At 38.9% G+C, this 18,850-nt stretch overlaps 1 protein-coding gene across 6 annotated transcripts in view; it reads right to left on the minus strand.

The window, feature by feature from the left end:
* The window catches only part of LOC144033174 (ATP-binding cassette sub-family G member 4-like), a 27,971-nt gene extending 10,900 nt beyond the window's left edge, over window positions 1–17,071 (minus strand). For 2 of the 6 annotated variants that reach the window (XR_013287900.1, XR_013287899.1), the window contains exons 1-15: window positions 16,967–17,071; window positions 12,052–12,292; window positions 10,492–10,609; window positions 10,258–10,390; window positions 10,104–10,154; window positions 9,481–9,626; window positions 9,155–9,278; window positions 7,318–7,432; window positions 7,079–7,221; window positions 6,141–6,239; window positions 5,885–6,053; window positions 5,689–5,789; window positions 4,441–4,599; window positions 4,239–4,357; window positions 2,078–3,272 (exon numbers count right to left, since the gene is read on the minus strand). Coding sequence is in view for 4 of the 6 variants with exons in the window: in XM_077541065.1 (XP_077397191.1) it covers window positions 3,047–3,272; window positions 4,239–4,357; window positions 4,441–4,599; window positions 5,689–5,789; window positions 5,885–6,053; window positions 6,141–6,239; window positions 7,079–7,221; window positions 7,318–7,432; window positions 9,155–9,278; window positions 9,481–9,626; window positions 10,104–10,154; window positions 10,258–10,390; window positions 10,492–10,609; window positions 12,052–12,283 (1,935 nt within the window). In the remaining 2 variants the exon portion in view is untranslated. Of the gene's footprint in view, window positions 1–1,196; window positions 3,273–4,238; window positions 4,358–4,440; window positions 4,600–5,688; window positions 5,790–5,884; window positions 6,054–6,140; window positions 6,240–7,078; window positions 7,222–7,317; window positions 7,433–9,154; window positions 9,279–9,480; window positions 9,627–10,103; window positions 10,155–10,257; window positions 10,391–10,491; window positions 10,610–12,051; window positions 12,293–14,371; window positions 14,528–16,966 lie in introns of those variants that run through there. The other 4 variants (XM_077541065.1, XM_077541066.1, XM_077541067.1 and 1 more) reach the window with 4 other exon arrangements.
* Between the last annotated feature and the right edge of the window lie 1,779 nt (window positions 17,072–18,850).

Genomic DNA, 18,850 nt, shown 5'->3' on the forward strand with positions numbered 1-18,850 from the left:
TGTGTGGAACAGCATGATTGTTGGAGTCTGTATGTTTCTGGAAGTGTACATAAATGAAAACATTCAAACTAAAATGAGAACAATTATTTTGTTTTTTGAAAAATATGTACAGTAGATTGTTGATGATAAAGTAAAAAAAAAAATGTAATCATCAGGAGGTTTGCTGGTTCTGATTTCTTAATAATGCCCATCCCCAGGTCATTTTGTCCGTTTTGCTTATCCCCCTTGAGGAAGGTCATTCGGACCGGAACACTTTTATAGGCGGGTTTCATGTGACGTGTCATGTGACATGTCAAATGCCAATTTTAGTTTTTAATTTTGTTTTGAGTTTTTTTTGTTTAAGTTAGTTTTAATTAGTTTTCAGGGTGTTTCTGTTAGTTTTTGTATTAGTTTCAGTTCTTTAATAAATGCTTAGTTTTAGTTTAGTTAGTTTCAGGATTAGTTTTAGTTTTTTTTTTTTTTTTTTTTTACTTTTGCGCAATATTTAAAAAACACCATGGCCGTGACGTCATTATTCCGGTTGATATCCAAATAAATGTACTAAAAATCACATTTAAAATCATCTCCAAAGGCTCATGCATTAAATTAATTACCAAAGACTAAAACGAAGGACATTTTTGCTATAATTATAGTTAGTTTTATTTTAGTTAGTCAGTCTGCTTGACCGTGCTAAAGTTCCCTTCAGGGCCAGTAGAGGGAGCCTTTCATGCTCTCACACAGCCAACACAGGCGTTTCAAACGATCAGCTCATCAGCAAGCTCTGCGTGAAGCCTGATAACGATCCTCAGCTGTGTTGGCTGAAGGAGACCAGGAAAATAGGCTGGATAGGGGTACTTAAAAGGATACTATACTTATTTAGCCCATTATAGCAATAAAAAGTGAATATTTTGTCTACAATTAGTACCTTTAAAAACACATTTTGCAACTTGCTGTCGACTAAAAATGACATCACAAGGGCTCAGGTAACCAATCACAGTCACCTGTTTTCTAGGTTTGGCCATGTGACATAAATAAAATGAAATCAAATAAAAATGTTTGGAGATGGTCAAAGAAGGGAGGGTGTCGAAAAACAGGTGCCATTAAAGGTTATTTTAGTTAACTAAAACTCATGAAAAAACTAAAACTAAATTTCAAAAAACAATTTTGTAAACTAAATAAAATAAAATATTAGAAGATGAAAGATTTGAAAGATTCCATTGCATTAATCAGATCATTGTTTATTGTATTTTCAATTATTTGATATGATAGTACAGTCAAGCTAAAAAACAAACAAACAAAAGACTATTTTGAGTAAAAATAGGTCTTCATGTCAAATCCGATATAAAGCTGCTTCCAGTTTTTGTTGTTCCAAGTGCTCCTGTGAACGTTCCATCCAGATGCGTAACGTTTTCCATATTGATCGTGAAAGTTAGCACCAAACATGTTTGCATGTTATGTCCTGGTATAACTGGAGGTCGTGCAGGTACAAAACCAAAAATACGATCTTTTATTTCTATTTTAAATACTCGCATGTTAGTGTGTAAACACAATAAAGATAATTGTATAAAAATATTAAGGCTGAACATTGTATTGCGTTTCACATTCAGTTGATTAGATCACTTATTGCAAGTAGAGTATAAAATTTGGAAAAAAAAAGCAGTCTATCCAACATAAACTATGTGATTCTTAAAGTCTGCTGCGTTCTCACCAAAAGCGGGGGAAGGCGTTTCCAAAGTGCGTGGGGCGGCGTGGAGGACGCGTTTGGCGTCAAAATTTCGAATAGAACAACTTGAGCGAGGACTTTTGTGTCGCGCGGTCGCAAGTGCTGCCAAGTCAACGACAGGGACAGAAGACGAGGATATACGAGGCATGGACCTCTCCTACAAAAATTTGACAAGTTATCGGAACCATTGTGGGGGGCTTTCGCCTCGACAACACTGAAACATACAAGCTAACGTTTGGTTAGCTTAGCGGTTAGCATTCGCGCATGTAGCATGTAAAAAGAATCCCACAAATAATGACTAACTTAAGTCATTTCAATCACAACTAATTGTAGCCCATATCATTGTCCGGGCTGAAGCTGATAGTTAAATCTTACCTGATGTGAAGTGTGCGCTGCTAACACGAGCATTGTTGATGATAGTCTCAGACAGTCCAGTCCTTTCGATGTTTAACCACAGCCGTCTGCGATTACTCTGACTGACAGAGGCTGGGATGCGATAGAATTTCAAGTTTTTGTTGGTGCTTTTACGGTTCTGGCAACCAAAAACACAACAAGACGACATTTTCGACAGACAACCAGCGGCGTTTACTTAAGTTCTAGCTGCACTTCCGTTGTCTTCAGCGGCAGTTTTTTTTTTTTTTTTGCCTCCAGTGAACGCCGTGACGTCATCGTGACGTCGGCCATGAAGGGGTCCAAGAAGTGAAAGTAGTTGGCGGTGCTCGCTTTTTGTTGACTCGCTAAAGTTTGAAAGTGTGAAATTAAATAAAATATAATAAAATTAAAAAAAAATAAAAAAATAAAAAAAGTGCTCCACTTCCTTGTTCACCAAGGGACACGCCTCCTCCGCTCCGGAAGCGCGATTGAGCGGCAATCGTTCCAAAAACACCCTCCGCGGTGAAACGCTCGCGAAGGAAAGCGTTCCGGTTCGCCATTTCGGATTTGGTGAGAACGCAGCATTAAAGTCATTTGAGATCAAATATGTATCAAAACAGACTTCAATCATATTGTGTACATTGTATTTTTCGAGGGGAGGCTTGACTTGTATCCCCCTAATGAGTGGTAACTATCACACACCCAGCTTAATATATATATATATATATATATAAATATGTTTCTGTTCTGTTGAGGGTTCCTGATAGAACGACAGCTGTGTTTGAAGACAGAAGAATATGGCTGATACATTGAGGTAATAGTTAACGATGAAACGTAGTTGACACCTCCAGCAAGTATTTTAGCAGCAACACAAAACAAAGCCAGTTGTTGTAAGTGAGGTTATTTCAAGTTGCGAGAACGACGGCCCGGTCTGGAATGACGACGGTGCAAAACCTTCTGGAGGGCAACAAGCTACCGCTCGGCCTTTATCTTATAGCGGAGAACCAGGTAGGTGGCCAGCCGCAGGATGATAAAGAAAACGCCCAAGACGATGAAATCAATGTGGAGTTTGGCATCCTCCACGTCCAACAGCTGAAGAACCTCCTCGGGCTGCTGGAAGCGGCACGTCTTGCCGGGACACTCCAGCGCTGAACGATTCATCCCGTAGATGGACAGAATGACTCCTTCAAAACCATACCTGTGAGAGACGCGTCAACAAATTCAACTTCTTCTGAGCAGACACTCTGCAACATTTTGTTTGCAACAGTTCTTATTCATTCTAGTGCAGGGGTGTCCAAACATTTTTGATTTGAGGGCCACATACAGAAAATCCAAAGGACGCAAGGGCCACATAATGTTATGAAGAGAAATTGTGTTTAGTCCTAAAAATTGTACAAATAATTGATTTGTGCTTTTGCATATTTAGAAAAATGCTACAGTATATAAACCAATTGATTTGTAATATGGCAGTAGGGTTATTATAGTTTTGGAATTTTTCATTTTAGTTAGTTCTATGTTTTTCTACACCATTCCTGTTATTCTTATTCTTATATTTTATTCCTCGCACTTTTTTGTCCCGCTACTACTTCCACATTTTTCATCCGATTCACTCCATTCCAATTTCAAACTATTCCAAATATTCGCACCATTGGTTCTTCCATTTTTCTTATTCCTACGATTCACGCCTTACCCACAATTCCCGATTTCGTACCCCCGATTTTCCCCCATGTATTCTTAACGGCAGATTCTACGTTTCACATTTACTTCCACATTTTTCATCCGATTCACTTCATTCCAACTTCAATATATTCCACCAATTCGTGCCATGAGCTATTCCAGCTTTTCAGTTCCAAAATTCACACCTTACCCACAATTCCTGATTTCGTACTCGATTTTTCCCACATTCTACATATTCCGTTTACATCCACATTATTCATCGGATTCGCTTCATTCCAACTTCAATATATTCCAACAATTCATGCTATGAGCTATTCCAAATTATTCCACAGTTTTTCAATTCAGCTTTCCAGCCTTCACATGCCATTTCCCCAGAAATGGCATTTTCTAGTTTTTATTAGTTTTCAGGGTGGTTCTGTTAGTTTTTTATTAGTTTAGTTCTTTAAAAAAAAAATGCTTAGTTTTAGTTTAGTTTGTTGTCACACACCTGACGTATGACACATACGAGCTCCACTGCAGGTACTTTGGAATTGTGTCAAAGTTCACAAAGAACCCAGAGAAAAGCAACACCGGGATGGCTGTGACTGGTCCAACAAATGTGGCCACCTGTGTACAGGTACATGGATTTATTTTAAACACACAAGTTGAACCAAGAAGATTTTTATTTTATTTTTTTTCAAATGCAGTACCTGCAGTGAGGTGGAGGCGGCGCCAACGAGCAGGCCAAGGGATTGCGCGACCAGCGAAGTGCAAATGGACAGCGCGATGAAGAGCAGGTAGCGGGTGGCTTCAGGGGGCTGCTCTGTCATCCAGTACACGATGCTGCAGTACATGATGGGGCAGATCACCTGGAACAAAACATATTGCTATTGGCATAATATTGCTGTCGTTTCATTTCCATCCGTGTACACTAGGCGGAGTACAGTTTTGTTGATTCATCAGCACTTGCATTGCCTCAGCCTGTAATTGCAGATCGTATGCAAGATCTCGTATTGTATTGTAATTATTTTGCCATATAAAGTTGTCAATCCACTGTTGGATTCATTCTCAATGACTGTTATATTGACTATTTATTTAGACATCTATAGCAAAAGTCACCAATTTTTTTGAATGATCACCGAGTTAGATTAACTCCTCGGAGAGACAAGTCAGCGCCATTTTCCCCTCTCGTTTCCTGCTTGCTTATCTTAGTTTTATTTCCATAAATCTTTTTCAGCATTTACATCTTCAAATGATCGTTTCTGCAAAATTCCTCGTAAATCGCAATGTCCCGTCACTGGCGGGCTATTTGATCATGTGGTCTTTGGGGGGCTCCCTCATATTGGCGACCCTAAACTTTACTTTACGAAATCATCTCGCGTACGTTTGACACCCTTGCTGTAAACATTTGAATCTTTTTAACTCATTCACTCGCCGCCATTTTCACATTTCGCAATCCCGTTCGCTCCCGACTGTTTTACCGGATTTTGACTGATTTTGCAAGGCCCACAGAATATTGTGTTCAATTGCTCTAAAAGCATGGAACCTATCAAAAGAAAGATTAAAGTCTCTTCTTTCATCAGGAAAAAAAAAGTATGTTTCTATCTGCTTCCGTTTTGCAGCAATTAGCATTAGAAGAGAGCTAAGTTTCATCAGTTTTTACAAATCTGCTTAAAATTGTAAGTAATTTAGCTTTTTTTTCTACATGGCCCTGGTTGATCTCCTTTGCTCTGCTGCCACCTGCTGGCCGTTTGTGTAATAACTACCATTTCTGCAACCATTCTTTGCAGTTGAGAGGCTGCATCAAAACCTTCTGTATGCTCTAGCATTAAAAAATAAATTAAAAAAACGTATAAATACGTCTTTGGGACACTTACATTTAAAAAAAAACTTATTTACACGATATTGGGAGCAAATGAGTTAATCAGGTGTAAAATACTCGAGTACCACCAACCCACTTGGAATGGAATATCAGCCATGGTCTTGGCCAGATAATAAGCTTTCAGGCTGTACCAGTAGTTCAGATGCTCCCTCAGAAACACTGACATCTCCAGAGGAACTGAAATAACAACAAACGAGTATACTGATTTGACACACTCGCGAGAATGCTGAAGTTGCAGCTCTCTGCTCCATTTTTTTTTTTTTCATACTCACAGGTTAACACAGTTGGCATGAGTGCTCCGAACATGAGGAAAAGCATTGAGAAGAAGAGAAATCCAGTGTTGTTAAGCACCTTGCTGGCATCATTACCAATGTGGAGATACAGCAAGCCGATCAACACACCTATGACAACGTGGGACGTCAGTCTGAGGTGGCTCAAAACCTGAAACCACAGGAAGAGCGGCGTGCCTCGTTGCAGCGCGCGTTGCATTTCTTTCGTTGTTTAAATCGGCGTTTGTCATGTTGCTACCTGGTCTCGACAAATGGTTATGAAGGTTCTCTTGAAGAGGATGCAGAACTGTGTTAGTGTGCTTGTGGCAAAAGTATGTCTTTCTATGTGTCCAGTATCCTGAGCAAAGAAAAAAAAATAGAGACAGTTGGTATTATAGTACATATCTTAAGAATTAGACCAAAGTTCAGTGCAGCCATCTTCATTAACTCATTCACTGCCATTGATGTGTATATCCGTCAATGGCAGTGAATGAGTTAAGTCAATTCCGTTCCCATTGACGTGTATATCCGTCAATGGCAGTGAATGAGTTAAAACTCATTCACTCCCGCCCATTTTCATTGAAGCAACCCCTTTACTGGATTTTCACTGCTTTTTCAAGGCCCACAGAGTATTGTGTTCTATTGCTATGAAACATGGAATCTACCAAAAGAAAAATTTGCATCTCTTCTTTCATCAGGGAAAAAAAAAAGAATATTTCTATCTGTTTCCGTTTTGCAGCAATTGGTATTAGAATATAGCTAAGTGTCATCATAAATCTGTTTAAAACAGTGGGGGGGGGGAGAAAAAAAAAAGAGAGTTTTTTGCAACATGGCTCTGTTTGAGCTCTTATACTCTGCTGCCACCTGCTGGTTGTTTTTGTAATAACTACCATTGCTTCAAGCGTTTTCTTCAGTTCAGAGGCTGCATCAAAGCCTGCTCTAGCATAAAAAACATTAAAAAAACAAACAAACAAAAAACATATAAATACGTCTTTGTCGAGGCGTAGCACGGACTACCAAATTCACATCCCAAACACCGTAAACCAGATTTGACCCATCCTAAAAATTATTATTATGAAAATAATGTTTTCCAAAAGCAAGGCGTAAGAATTGGCTTCATTTGTTCAGTTGAAAAAAAATAAATAATTAATTGAATTCAGAAACAGATTGACACCAGCACTTTTCTTACTTGCCCACCTTGGAGTGTTCTGTGGTCCGAACCACCGAGCCATTGTAGCCACACTGGTTCTTCTTCTCTTCTATTGCACACATTCCTCCTTGGACGGCCTCAAACAAAACCGGGTTCAAGTCTCCGTACTCTCCTGATGCCACTTCAATGACTAAATCAGATCAGGAAGATGGCATGTTAATTGGAAAGGAGCAAATCAATAAGACGTTTGATGATCGTAAACGACGTCGACTAAAAAGAGACCTACTGAAGTCTGCAGGGTTATGATAGGTAGGACAGTAAAGTCCCAGTCCCTTCAAATAGGGGATGAGGTAGGGCCCTGTGCCTTTATAGATGCACTGACCCTGACCAAGAATGTAGAGCTGTGAAAGGACACATTTTTTAATAATGAATTTTTTGGGTGATATTTGGGAGAATGATTCAGCAGAAAGCAAACTTAGGGGCCTATTCACTAAATGTTTGCGTCGCCTTTGCACCGCGCTAACCGGCAAAAAATGGAGCAATCTGTGAGCGCCTAATTCACTAAACACGTTCAGATGGGGAAATCCGTCACTAAGTGTTCTGCCGAACAGATCGCATCACGGTGCGCCGGTGTTATTTGCGCGTATGTAAATGAGGTCATTTGCATACATTTGAGGCAAAATATGGCCACCCCAATGCAAATGAGACTCGTTGATATGCAGCGTCTAATTCACTTAACGGCAGCGCAAATAGCCACACAGAGTTTGCGTGACGCAAATAACGTTTTTGGAAAGCATGTATTAACCTGCCGCAACCTCGATCCCGGGATCATGACAGCAGTGCATGGCACGGTGCACCGTCGCTCTCGGGCTGTTCACGCAGAGAGGAGAAAGAGAGAGAGAGTGAGTGAGAGAGAGAGTTTTTTTTTTACTGTCCTAGAATAAAGTGCAATTGCACCTCCACTACATTAGGGGGCAGTGGCGCTCTCATTATTGGCAGAGCGTGCGCAGGGAGCGTTCGCTCGGTGGTGTCGGGGTTTTGTTTGCACTGAGCATGCGCGCTTGGCACACAGCAAAAAAAATCAGCACAAATTATTTTATATTTTTGTTTTGCAGGTTAAAGGTTTTTTTTTAATATTGTGCTCCTGATTTAATGTTGGTGATCAGTTTGAATGCATTATGATTTATTGATTTTACGTAATTGTATTTTTCCGTATCATATGGTTTGACATGGTCAGTCAAAAAATGTTTATAGTTTAATTAAGTTGAGTTGAGTTGAGTTGAGTTGAGTTGAGTAGAGTAACTGGGCGGAGACTACGGGTGCGGTTGTGGTGCAATTTTTGGCGCTATTACCGGATTCTTAGTGAATATGCCCCTGAGTGTTTGTTTTTCAACCAATTTAAAAAGTATAGAGAATCAAAGGTTACAAAAACTTCCGAAATCAATGAAGTAAAATCAACATTTACTCATAAATACAATGGAAAAATACACAAGAGTTTCATGAAGACTGCTATGAATCACGATCTCAAATGCAAACAAAGGAAATCCCGCAATCAGAAACCGGTTCACAGAGTGAATGAATGACTCATGTCACAAAAGTAACAGGGCAGGTCCAAATGAAGGATAATGTGTGAGTGTCGTGAAAACAAAAATAGATTTGAGTTTTAAAAACAAAAAGTGGGTCAACCTTAATAAATTAACTCTTTTACTGCCACATGTTATCAAAACGTTATCATTCACGTCATCCTTGAAAACGTTCTATTTCATCAGATTTAGTCATCTTTCATTGTAATTTGATCCACGGGCAGCCCATTGAAGAGATACAATGCTGCCATCTGGTGGCCATAGTTAGTGAGTGTTTTTGATTCCACAACCCATTGACCAGGCAGCGCTGCACTTAGATGTTGCAGTGCCCATTGATTTAAAAAAAAAAAAAAAAATACAAAAAATGTAGTCGACGTCATTTAACGTTTATGGCGGCATACATTGTGATTTTATTAATCGTGATTAAACGTTTTTGGCAGTCAAAGAGTTAAACAAAATCAATTGATTATACAGTATGTCTATGTAAAGTACTATGCAAATTTTGCATCCATGTTTGAGCAAGTGTGGACTAACGTATACCTTGTCAAACATCTCAAAGAGTTTCGCACTTGGTTGGTGGATAGTACAGATGATGGTCCTTCCTCCCAGCGCTAAAGAACGCATCAGAGATACGACCTGATAACACGACACGCTGTCTAAGCCACTGCGGAGAAAAATCAGAGAAGTTCAATGAACACGGGGAATGCGAGGTGAAAAAAAAAGATTTTCAACATCCGACTTTTGTATTCCGTAACTTTGTGGCATTGTTTTATTTTAACAAGCACCCCCTTTGAGAGACACATTTTCAATCCACCCCAATCACGCCGTTTACGATACACGCAAGAGTTGAGTTAACAATATCCTACCTGGTGGGCTCGTCAAAAAACATGACTGGCGGATTGTTGACCAGCTCGAGGGCAATGGCGAGTCTTTTACACTGACCACCTGATAGTGAGCTGGTGCGAGTATGAGCGCAGTCAAGGAGCCCCAAGGCAATCAGAATCTCGTTTACCTGTCACAGAAGGATCAATCGACAGCAAAAGAGGTCAAAAATGAATTTCGGGAATCCCAATCGGCACATAAGCGCAGCGAGCTAGCTAGCTGGCTAAGTGCTAAATGCTAGCTAAACGCTCACAGAGTCAAACAAACAAATGCCAATGTGGGGGCTTAGAATAGCACTTGGTAGTCTTTAGCAAATGACCGCAGTCCTTAATTTAATCCACAGGTAGCTCAATGTTCTTTGATAATGATCAAATTTTAGCTAATTGGCACATCGCTAGCCTGTATGTGGAGCTGAACACAACCGCAGTAAACACAAAAGTAGCATGTTGGTTGGCCAGTTACTTAACTTTTGTTTTCTCTCTTCTAAAATCAAACATGCGGCTGTGCCAGAACTCACAAATGAATTAGCATATCAATATTACTTTTGAGCGTGTCGTAAACTTGTCAGAAATTGATCAACTGCCCTTGTGTACTTTGTCTATTTTACCAGTTCTTTCTTCACATCCATAGACTCATTTAGCTTCAAGTTGGCTGACACCTGTAACATAAAACAAACAAACAGTGAGTATGAAGAAGAAAAAAATAAACCTCAGCAAGAACACGCTGTGCAAATGTTTCAATCTAATCTGTTTTCGCGTTACCATCATGGCCTCTCGTGCAGTGAGATGTGGCAGCAGCATGTCTTTCTGCATGATATAACACGACATTTTCCGAAATGACCTCAGGTCCCGGGGCCTCCCATTGACAAGGATTTGACCCCTCATTCCCGTTTCCCTAATCAGAAGAAAGGTCACATTCATCATCAACAGTACAGCGAATCAAGTTACCGCATATTGGAGGTCATTTTTTTAGCTTTAGCGGAAGCGTTAGCTCACCTGTATCCCGCCAAAATGTTCATTAAGGTCGACTTCCCGGCACCTGAGGGACCCATGATTCCTACAAGCTCCCGACTGCAGAATTTCCCAGAGAGGCATTTCAATAAGGGTTTGAATCCTGGTACAAATATTGAAGATAAACATTGATCTTTTATGGATTTATATGTAGGAACAGTAAATGAAAACCTCGCTTCCAAGTTACAATTGTAGGGGTGTGAATTGCCTCGTACCTGACGATTCGATTCGTATCACGATTCACAGGTCACGATTCGATTCGATACCGATTAATCCCGATACGAATTTATAAGTCGATTGTTGTGATTTTTTTTCATTCAAATTTAGAAAATACTAATCAGTAAGCTTGTAGAGTGTAAGATTTATATGAAAATGTATTATTTATTTATCTGAAATTTCAGTCTTATAGAGGTTGTAATTTGTTTCATGTTTGAACAGCATTGAAATAAAATATTAAGGCTTAATGTTCCGTTCATATAACATTCTTCCATGCTCAAGGTGCGAATCCTAAAAAAAAAAAAAAAAAAAAAAAATCGATTCTGCCGATTATTGAATCGATTCGAGAATCGTGCGATGTAGTATCGCGATATATTGCCGAATCGATTTTTTTTAACACCCCTATTTGGAATAAAATGTTTATGGATAGCCTCTTGAGAGGAGAATTATGTTTCATAAAACCTTTACAGTCATGACAAGAGACACATAGAAAAATCCGTTCGCATAAAATCAAACCCTCTGAATTAGTGATGGGACGAAGCTTGTGTCGAGGCGCGCATCATTTTGGCAAAACCCGTAAACGGTGACGTGCGACGCCATCGCCGGCCGGCTGAATCGCGTGAACGACGTTTGGCGCGCGTTGCAAACACGGTACAGAATGAACAATCCATTAGTGTAAGTGGGAGACACGTAAAAATACCGACCTGAATTTATATAAAGTGGCACTCGCATTTCTCTGCACCCCAGCTTGTGAAAGAATATTTTCTAAAGCTGGTGAAATATTGTCCAAAAATAAGAAACCGTTTAAAGACAGCCACTGTGGGAAAGCTATTATTTCTAAATAAAAATGAATAACAAATTATCCTTAGCACTTGTTGTATTTTGTTCACATACTAAATTACTAACACAAGCACATTCATATCTTTGTCTTAAGCAAATAGCCATCGGATTCTTAACAATGTTGACCTCTTGGGCTTCTAGACCACTTGATGGCGCCATAGAATAAATCAAGCGCCATGAAGCTTTCTGGGGGTAAATGCCACGGAAGAGGCGGGATGTGATTTTGCACATCAGTTTGTTTCCGGTCCGGGTTGCGAACGCGCAACCGAGGGGCACAAAGTCGGAAGCGCAAGTAAAAAATAAAAATAAAAAAACAAAAAAACGTATAAATACGTCTTTGGGACATTAAGGACAAAACATTTAAAATAGAACGTATTTATACGTTTTTGGCAGCAAATGAGTTAAGATAATTAGTTTTGAAATGCTCATTCCGTCAAATTAATGAGTTCACAAAGCGCATGTATGAAAGTTGAGTTGAATGTGCCGTACCTCTCCTCCGACAGCACGATCCCTCCTGAATGGTGTAAGAGATGTCAATAAACTCCAGATCCACAGGTGAGCGTTTGGGCAGATGGGTGAAGCGCTGCGCTTCTGTGATCTGGTTCTCAACCTTCCTTAGCTTCAGCGCGGAAGCCCCCTGTTGCTGAGTTCCTCCATTACAAATGACATTGCCCTCCACGGAGATACTCACAGAGTCGGGTTCCATAGCTTTGTTATCCATGCTCGTCCTCTGTGGGCGTGAGACAATCGAGAAAGCGACGTAAGACAGGTGATATGTGTCATGTTATTCCATTATAAGCGGCATTTTCTAGGCGGTACATGAGTCAGATGATCAAATATTCCAAAACTGAATTGATGAAGCAGTTAATCTTGGTGAATATGCTTGGGGTAGGATAGTTTTCAAATCCAATTCCGTCCTCCTGACAACTCAACTTTATTTATAAAGCGCCTTAAGAACAGGCATTGCTGTATACAAAGTGCTGTACATAAACATAAATATCAGTTTTGAAGTAAACAAAAGCAAAGCAAACATTTTGAAGTGCAAATACAAGTTTTGTTTTTGTTTTGGGTTTTTTTACAAGTAAATACATTTTACATCAGTAAATAAATAAGAAGTAGGAGAGTGAAACAAAGAGATATTTAAATACATAAATAAGTAGACTAAACATCAAACTCATACACACCACAAAAACACCAAAAACAAGTCTCATGGTGCACCAAAAGCCAAAGAATAGAAGAATCTTAAAGTGGATTCTAAATTTCACGGGCAGCCAGTGAAGAGAGGCCAGAATCGGGGTTACGTGTTCCCTCTTACGGGCACCAGTTAAGGAGACGAGCAGCAGCATTTTGGACAAGCTGGAGACAGAAATATGTCCTCAAACTCTTCATGGCAAAGCTAACATCAAAATGGAAATTTAATCGACTTGTTTTATACTGCGTAAGTGGTTCCCAAGTCTGAGGTTTGTACAGTAATTTGTCCTCTTTGACTTATCTAATCTTTCGTGGGGGGGGTTCTTAATCCTTTCAGGGATTAAAATCAACTTTCTTTTCCAGCCTTGATCTGTTGGAATTAAGCAGGAGGGGCTTGCAAGTCACCTCCTTGGGAAAATCTGCAGACTCGTGCGCGATACAAAGCCAAGCGCGAATGTATGGGAAACGAAACGAGTATTCCTTCGCTTGCCCTCCGCTTCACACTTAGGCAACCTCATGTAACTGACAGCAGAGTGTGGGAGGTTTGAATTCTTTTAGCTAACAAACCGTTCTGATAAAGAGAAGCCGGGAAACCGGGCGAGACACATTTGATTGCCAACATATCACGAGTGAACCTGAAGAGTCCTCTGGACGAGGGCACGGTCCACGGAAAGAAGTTCACTCATTCACTCGCCGCCATTTTCACATTTCGCAATCCCGTTCGCTCCCGGCTGTTTTACTGGATTTGGACTGATTTTGCAAGGGCCACAGAATATTGGGTTCTATTGCTATAAAAACATGGAACCCATCAAACCCATCATTGCTATAAAAGCTACCAAAAGAAAGATTAAAGTCTCTTCTTTCATCAGGAAAAAAAAAAGTATGTTTCTATCTGTTTCCGTTTTGCAGCAATTAGCATTAGAAGAGAGCTAAGTTTCATCAGTTTTCACAAATTTGTTTAAAATTGTAAGTAATTGAGCTTTTTTTCTATATGGTCCTGGTTGATCTCTTTTGCTCTGCTGCCACCTGGTGGCCGTTTGTGTAATAACTACCATTTCTGCAACCGTTCTTTGCAGTTGAGAGGCTGCATCAAAGCCTTCTGTATGCTCTAGCATTAAAAAAACGTATAAATACGTCTTTGGGACACTTACGACATAAAAAAAACAACGTATTTACACGTTATTGGGAGCAAATGAGTTAATGGCCCAGTATCACGCCACCTCAGGTGCACTGTTACGCTTCATTCTCATTTGAAGTTTGTGCGCATCAAGTGCACACGTGTAGAATTGCTAGTACCCGCTTTTAATGAAAGGAAAAAACCACAGTGATCGCACAAAAAACTTGAAAAAATCTACCAAAAGTAGTCAGCTATATTAGGAGTGTGAAAATTTTGTGTCCTTCAAAGTTCCACTATTTTTTTTTATTTTTTTTTATTTTTTTAATTCCAGCTACAACGCAGCAGACATGGTCGTGTCAAGAATGAGCTAAATGTAATAATAATTAATTTAATTATAATAATTCAATAATAATAATTCAAACTTGATGCAGTCAAGCTGCCCCCCCCCCCAAAAAAAAAAATTCCAACTTTGAAGGCGAAGCAGCAACGACAGACACGCACACGTGACTCATCCCTCGTGTTGATTTATTCCTTCTCCTTTCTGTGATGTTCTCTTTCGTCGTTTCAGGGAGGCAGGAATGATGACACGCGTGATAGAACGGCAACTTTTTTTTTTAATCGGCTCCGGAGCCGAGCAACAAGGCAACCGCGACGAACATTTCCAAACAACGCACGCACACTTGGCGCGATGACGTCACACACGTAATTACGTGACTGCGTACGTATGACGACATTACACTTTCGACACCCGTTTTGTCTCGGTGTCGCACGGCATTGTGTCAAGACACGTGTTCTAATCGAGCGCAGGTTCAACATCCGGAGCAACTGTTCAAATGTTGCAATTTTGCGCCGTTTCACGCTGACGGCGCACCAAAATATCCCACACGAGCAATTCTCTTGCGCACACAAATCTTCGTGCCCACACAATATCAGCGACTGTTGACACAACTTCACGTTTCACACAGACCACCGCTCACGCACACGTCTCCTATCGCCCATGAGAAGTTATACATTGTTGCTTGAAATGCATTTGGATTGTGAGGCACTGGTTGGTTACATTTTCACTCTTAACTCATTCACTCGCCGCCATTTTCACATTTCGCAATCCCCTTCGCTCTCGGCCGTTTTGCTGGATATTTTGACTGGTTTTTACAAGGACCACAGAATATTGTGTTCTATTGCTATCAAAACTTGGAACCTACCAAGAGAAAGATTAAAAAGTCTCTTCTTTCATCAGGAAAAGAAAAAAAAGTATATTTCTATCTGTTTCCGTTTTACAGAAATTAGAATGTTGCTAAGTTTCATCATTATTCACAAATTTGTTGTTTAGAACTGTGGGGAAATCAGCTTTTTTTGCAACATGGATCTGGTTGATATCTTATGCCCTGCTGCCACCTGCTGGCCGTTGTTATTTAATAACTACCAATGCTTCAACCCTTCCCTGCAGTTCAGAGGCTGCATCAAAGCCTTTTGTATGCTCTACCATAAAAAATAAATAAAAATAATAATAATAAAAATAAAATAATAATAATAATATTTATAACAATAATAATAATAATAATGGTGATGATGATGATGATGATGATGATGATAATAATAATAATAATAATAATAATGATAATAATAACAATAATAATAATAGTAATAATAATAATAATAATAATGATGATGATGATGATGATGATGATGATGATGATGATGATGATGATGATGATAATAATAATAATAATAATAATAATGATAATAATAACAATAATAATAATAATAATAATAATAATAATAATAATAGTAGTAATAATAACAATAATAAAATGCAACGGGTAAATACGTTTTTGGGACACTTAAAACAACGTATTTATACGTTTTTGGGAGCAAATGAGTTAATGTTTTCGAACAAAAAAATAATAATAATGGATTATCTACCTAAATCTCAAAATAAGATTACACAATTTGAGTGATTCATGTTTTAAAGATATTCTATATTTTATGTTTTTCAATTATAATGGTAATTATTTTTATACTGGATAGAAGTTATTATTTTTTTTATTTTTTTTTAATTGTATGTATTTTTATTTCTATATACATGCCATGTTGATGTATGCCAGGAATTGATGCACATTTTTCATGTTTAATTGGCAATGGCTATAACTAAATCTTATTAAATTACAATAAGAAAATACAATTTGGTTCAGGAGCAATTCGTTTTCATGGACGCTCAGATTGAATTGGAGTCGAAATACAGTAAATAGGTTTGAACTTTAAGTACAAAATCGCGCTAAACATTTTTGACTATGCTTGACTAGAAATAGTATTAAAGAGTTTACAGTCTGTGCGCGACGCGATTCTGCTCTTACGTAACACGAGGAGGCTGAAACTCTGAACTGTATATTGAGATCAGACCAAGCAAAGTCGGTTAACAGTGCAGGTCTCCCATGACTTTATAAGCTCGATTGCTGAGGAGGCTTAAATGGGGAAGGAAAAAAAAAAAGAGCCATTTCTTCATTCAAGCTACAAACAGTGAAACTGACATCACAGAAAATGTGAAGTGAACGGCAACAAAAAATCGTTGTGAAAAGTGTGCTTTAGGCATTATTGTGACCAGTTTTCGGCTTTTTGATGGTTCTGACCAAGTCATTTCAAAATAAGATGCTGCCCAGGGGGTTTTAAATACACTACGGACAATCATTTTTTAATCCCACTTGAGTTATTGAGCGTCATGTATCATAACCTCAAACACACTGAAAGTACAGGTCAAAATAATGTAAGAAATTAAAAGTCATGTATTTGTGTGGTGTGTCGATTTCACATCTTATATATCATTAAATCGAAAACCAAGATTTTTATTTTTTTTTTATGTTTCTAGTCACAACAAATGGACTTCTTACATCATTAATTCTTGATAGCTTAGTTTTTAGAAACGATTTGACGATTCAATCAAATACTTTTATATGATCACAGGACTGAAACGTGAATTCCAAATGCATCTATCAAGAAACGAAATATATATTATAGTTAAGCAAATGGCGTTCGTCGCAACAACAACAACAACAAAAATCAGCTTCAAGTTCATTTGAAAATGAAAAAAGGTGAGCTCACGATATTTGTCGTCAGGTGTGAAGAGTCCCGGCTTGAAGTGTGTTCTGCACCATCTCGGCTCGTTGGGCCCCCAGCTGACGCGGCTCATCAGGACAGGAGGGGCGTGGTTAGAAAGGGGGGGTGGGCGGGCTCTTCTGACATACCGGAGTCACATGAGGGATTAATTAAAAAACGCTTCTTGGAAACGTCACTTGATGCCATTCTTATCTTTATCATTGGTGACAGACTGTGGTAAATTTATGTCATGTATTTATTATTTTTTTTTTTTTGTTTCTTCCGGTTAATTGTATTGTGGTGACAAGTTGACAATGATGCACAAAGATGACGTTAACTTTAGGAGGAAGTGCCGATAAGTAGGAAAAAAAAAAAAAAAACTAAATGCAGAGGGTGTATGACCATGAAAGATTTCATGGTCTGAGTTCTTGGGGGGAAAAAAGAAAAAAGAAAAAGAAAAAAAAACGAAAAAAAAAAACGATTTCATGGTCTGATGAGGATTTTGAATGTGGATCCACATTTGCAGCTGTCTCATTAATATGAGAGCTCATACTAAAAAAAAAAAAAAAAAAATCACAATATTGTGATTTTGTACATAACAGCAATGCATCGAAAGCACCTACAATCGCTAATAACAATATTGAGGCACTTACTTGCTAATACAAGCACACATTGATGGCTTCACAAGCAAATTCGGTTCCCCTTCATCTGACAATTAGCATAAATTTTGAACATAGAAGGCCAAAACATCCCTAATCAAAATTAAATTGCACTAATAAACTAGCCACTAGAGGGTGCTCGAACTGCACAAATGAATATCAACCTAACTTTTTTAATTATGGCAGCCAGAAAGACTCCACATTTTAATTCTTTCTGATCTTCGGTAGGTGCTGCTGTTTTGATTAGCAACTAATAAACAAAACAAAAAAAACTGCAATTGAGCAGTAACTGTCCAGTAAAATGTTTAATATGACTATTTTCACACTAATTCTGCTTGAATTACGACTATAATTTGAACTCTCAAGTCTTCAAGAGGAGCTTCCGGTTTGAAGAGGTCCATCAAAACCGCTGCTGTCTCGCTTTCGGGGAGTTGACACGCCTCGGGGGATGTTTTGTGTTGTAACCGCGATGACGCGTCATGTGGAAGTTGGAGTCGCAGTTGAATTCCTCAGCGGTTTGGGAATGTGGCAAAAAAGAAAGACGACAAGCCACAACTCGTCCGTGATAATCGAATATCTCCAAGCAGTGAAATGTGACCCGTGCTCGTTGAGACATGAAAACGCAAAACAATGGAGGTTTGGACTTTGTCTCGAATTTGGTCTGCATGTCTTTCATCCATGTCTAATAGTCATTTGTCGCGAGGAAATGTTGCACTGGTGTAGCTCAGTGGTTACTTCATCAAGACAAAATTCTATGACTGAATTTGCCTCTTCTCAATCCCTGCTTGGGATCGAACCACGGGTGCTGTCCAGTGTACTTTTTATTCATTTTAAGGGTTTGGCACTGAAATTCTTGACTGGTATAATCTTAACCTTGTTAGTCTTAGAAGACTGTTTTCAATTTGCCTATTTTTAGTTTTCAAATAGCGTGCAGAGTGAATTTTGTGCATGCTAATAGCTCATTTGTCACCAGCTAGTTCTGCACTGGTGTGGCTCAGTGGTTACTTCGCCAAGAATCAATTCTACCGCAGAATTCGCATCTTCTCCATCCCGGCTCGGGATCGAACCACGGGCGCTGTCCAGTGTTTTTTTTTTTTAATCTCTCGTGATACAGTTTAGATTTGTTCTCATTTGAGGGTTCTTGAGCCGATAAAGTTATGTATACATTTTCAAACATTCCATTCGACATTATATTCTTCTGGCTCAAGTGGCTGCTCTATCTCAATCAATC

The sequence above is a fragment of the Festucalex cinctus genome, chromosome 13, assembly GCF_051991245.1.
Source record: "Festucalex cinctus isolate MCC-2025b chromosome 13, RoL_Fcin_1.0, whole genome shotgun sequence".
Taxonomy (NCBI): Eukaryota; Metazoa; Chordata; class Actinopteri; order Syngnathiformes; family Syngnathidae; genus Festucalex; species Festucalex cinctus.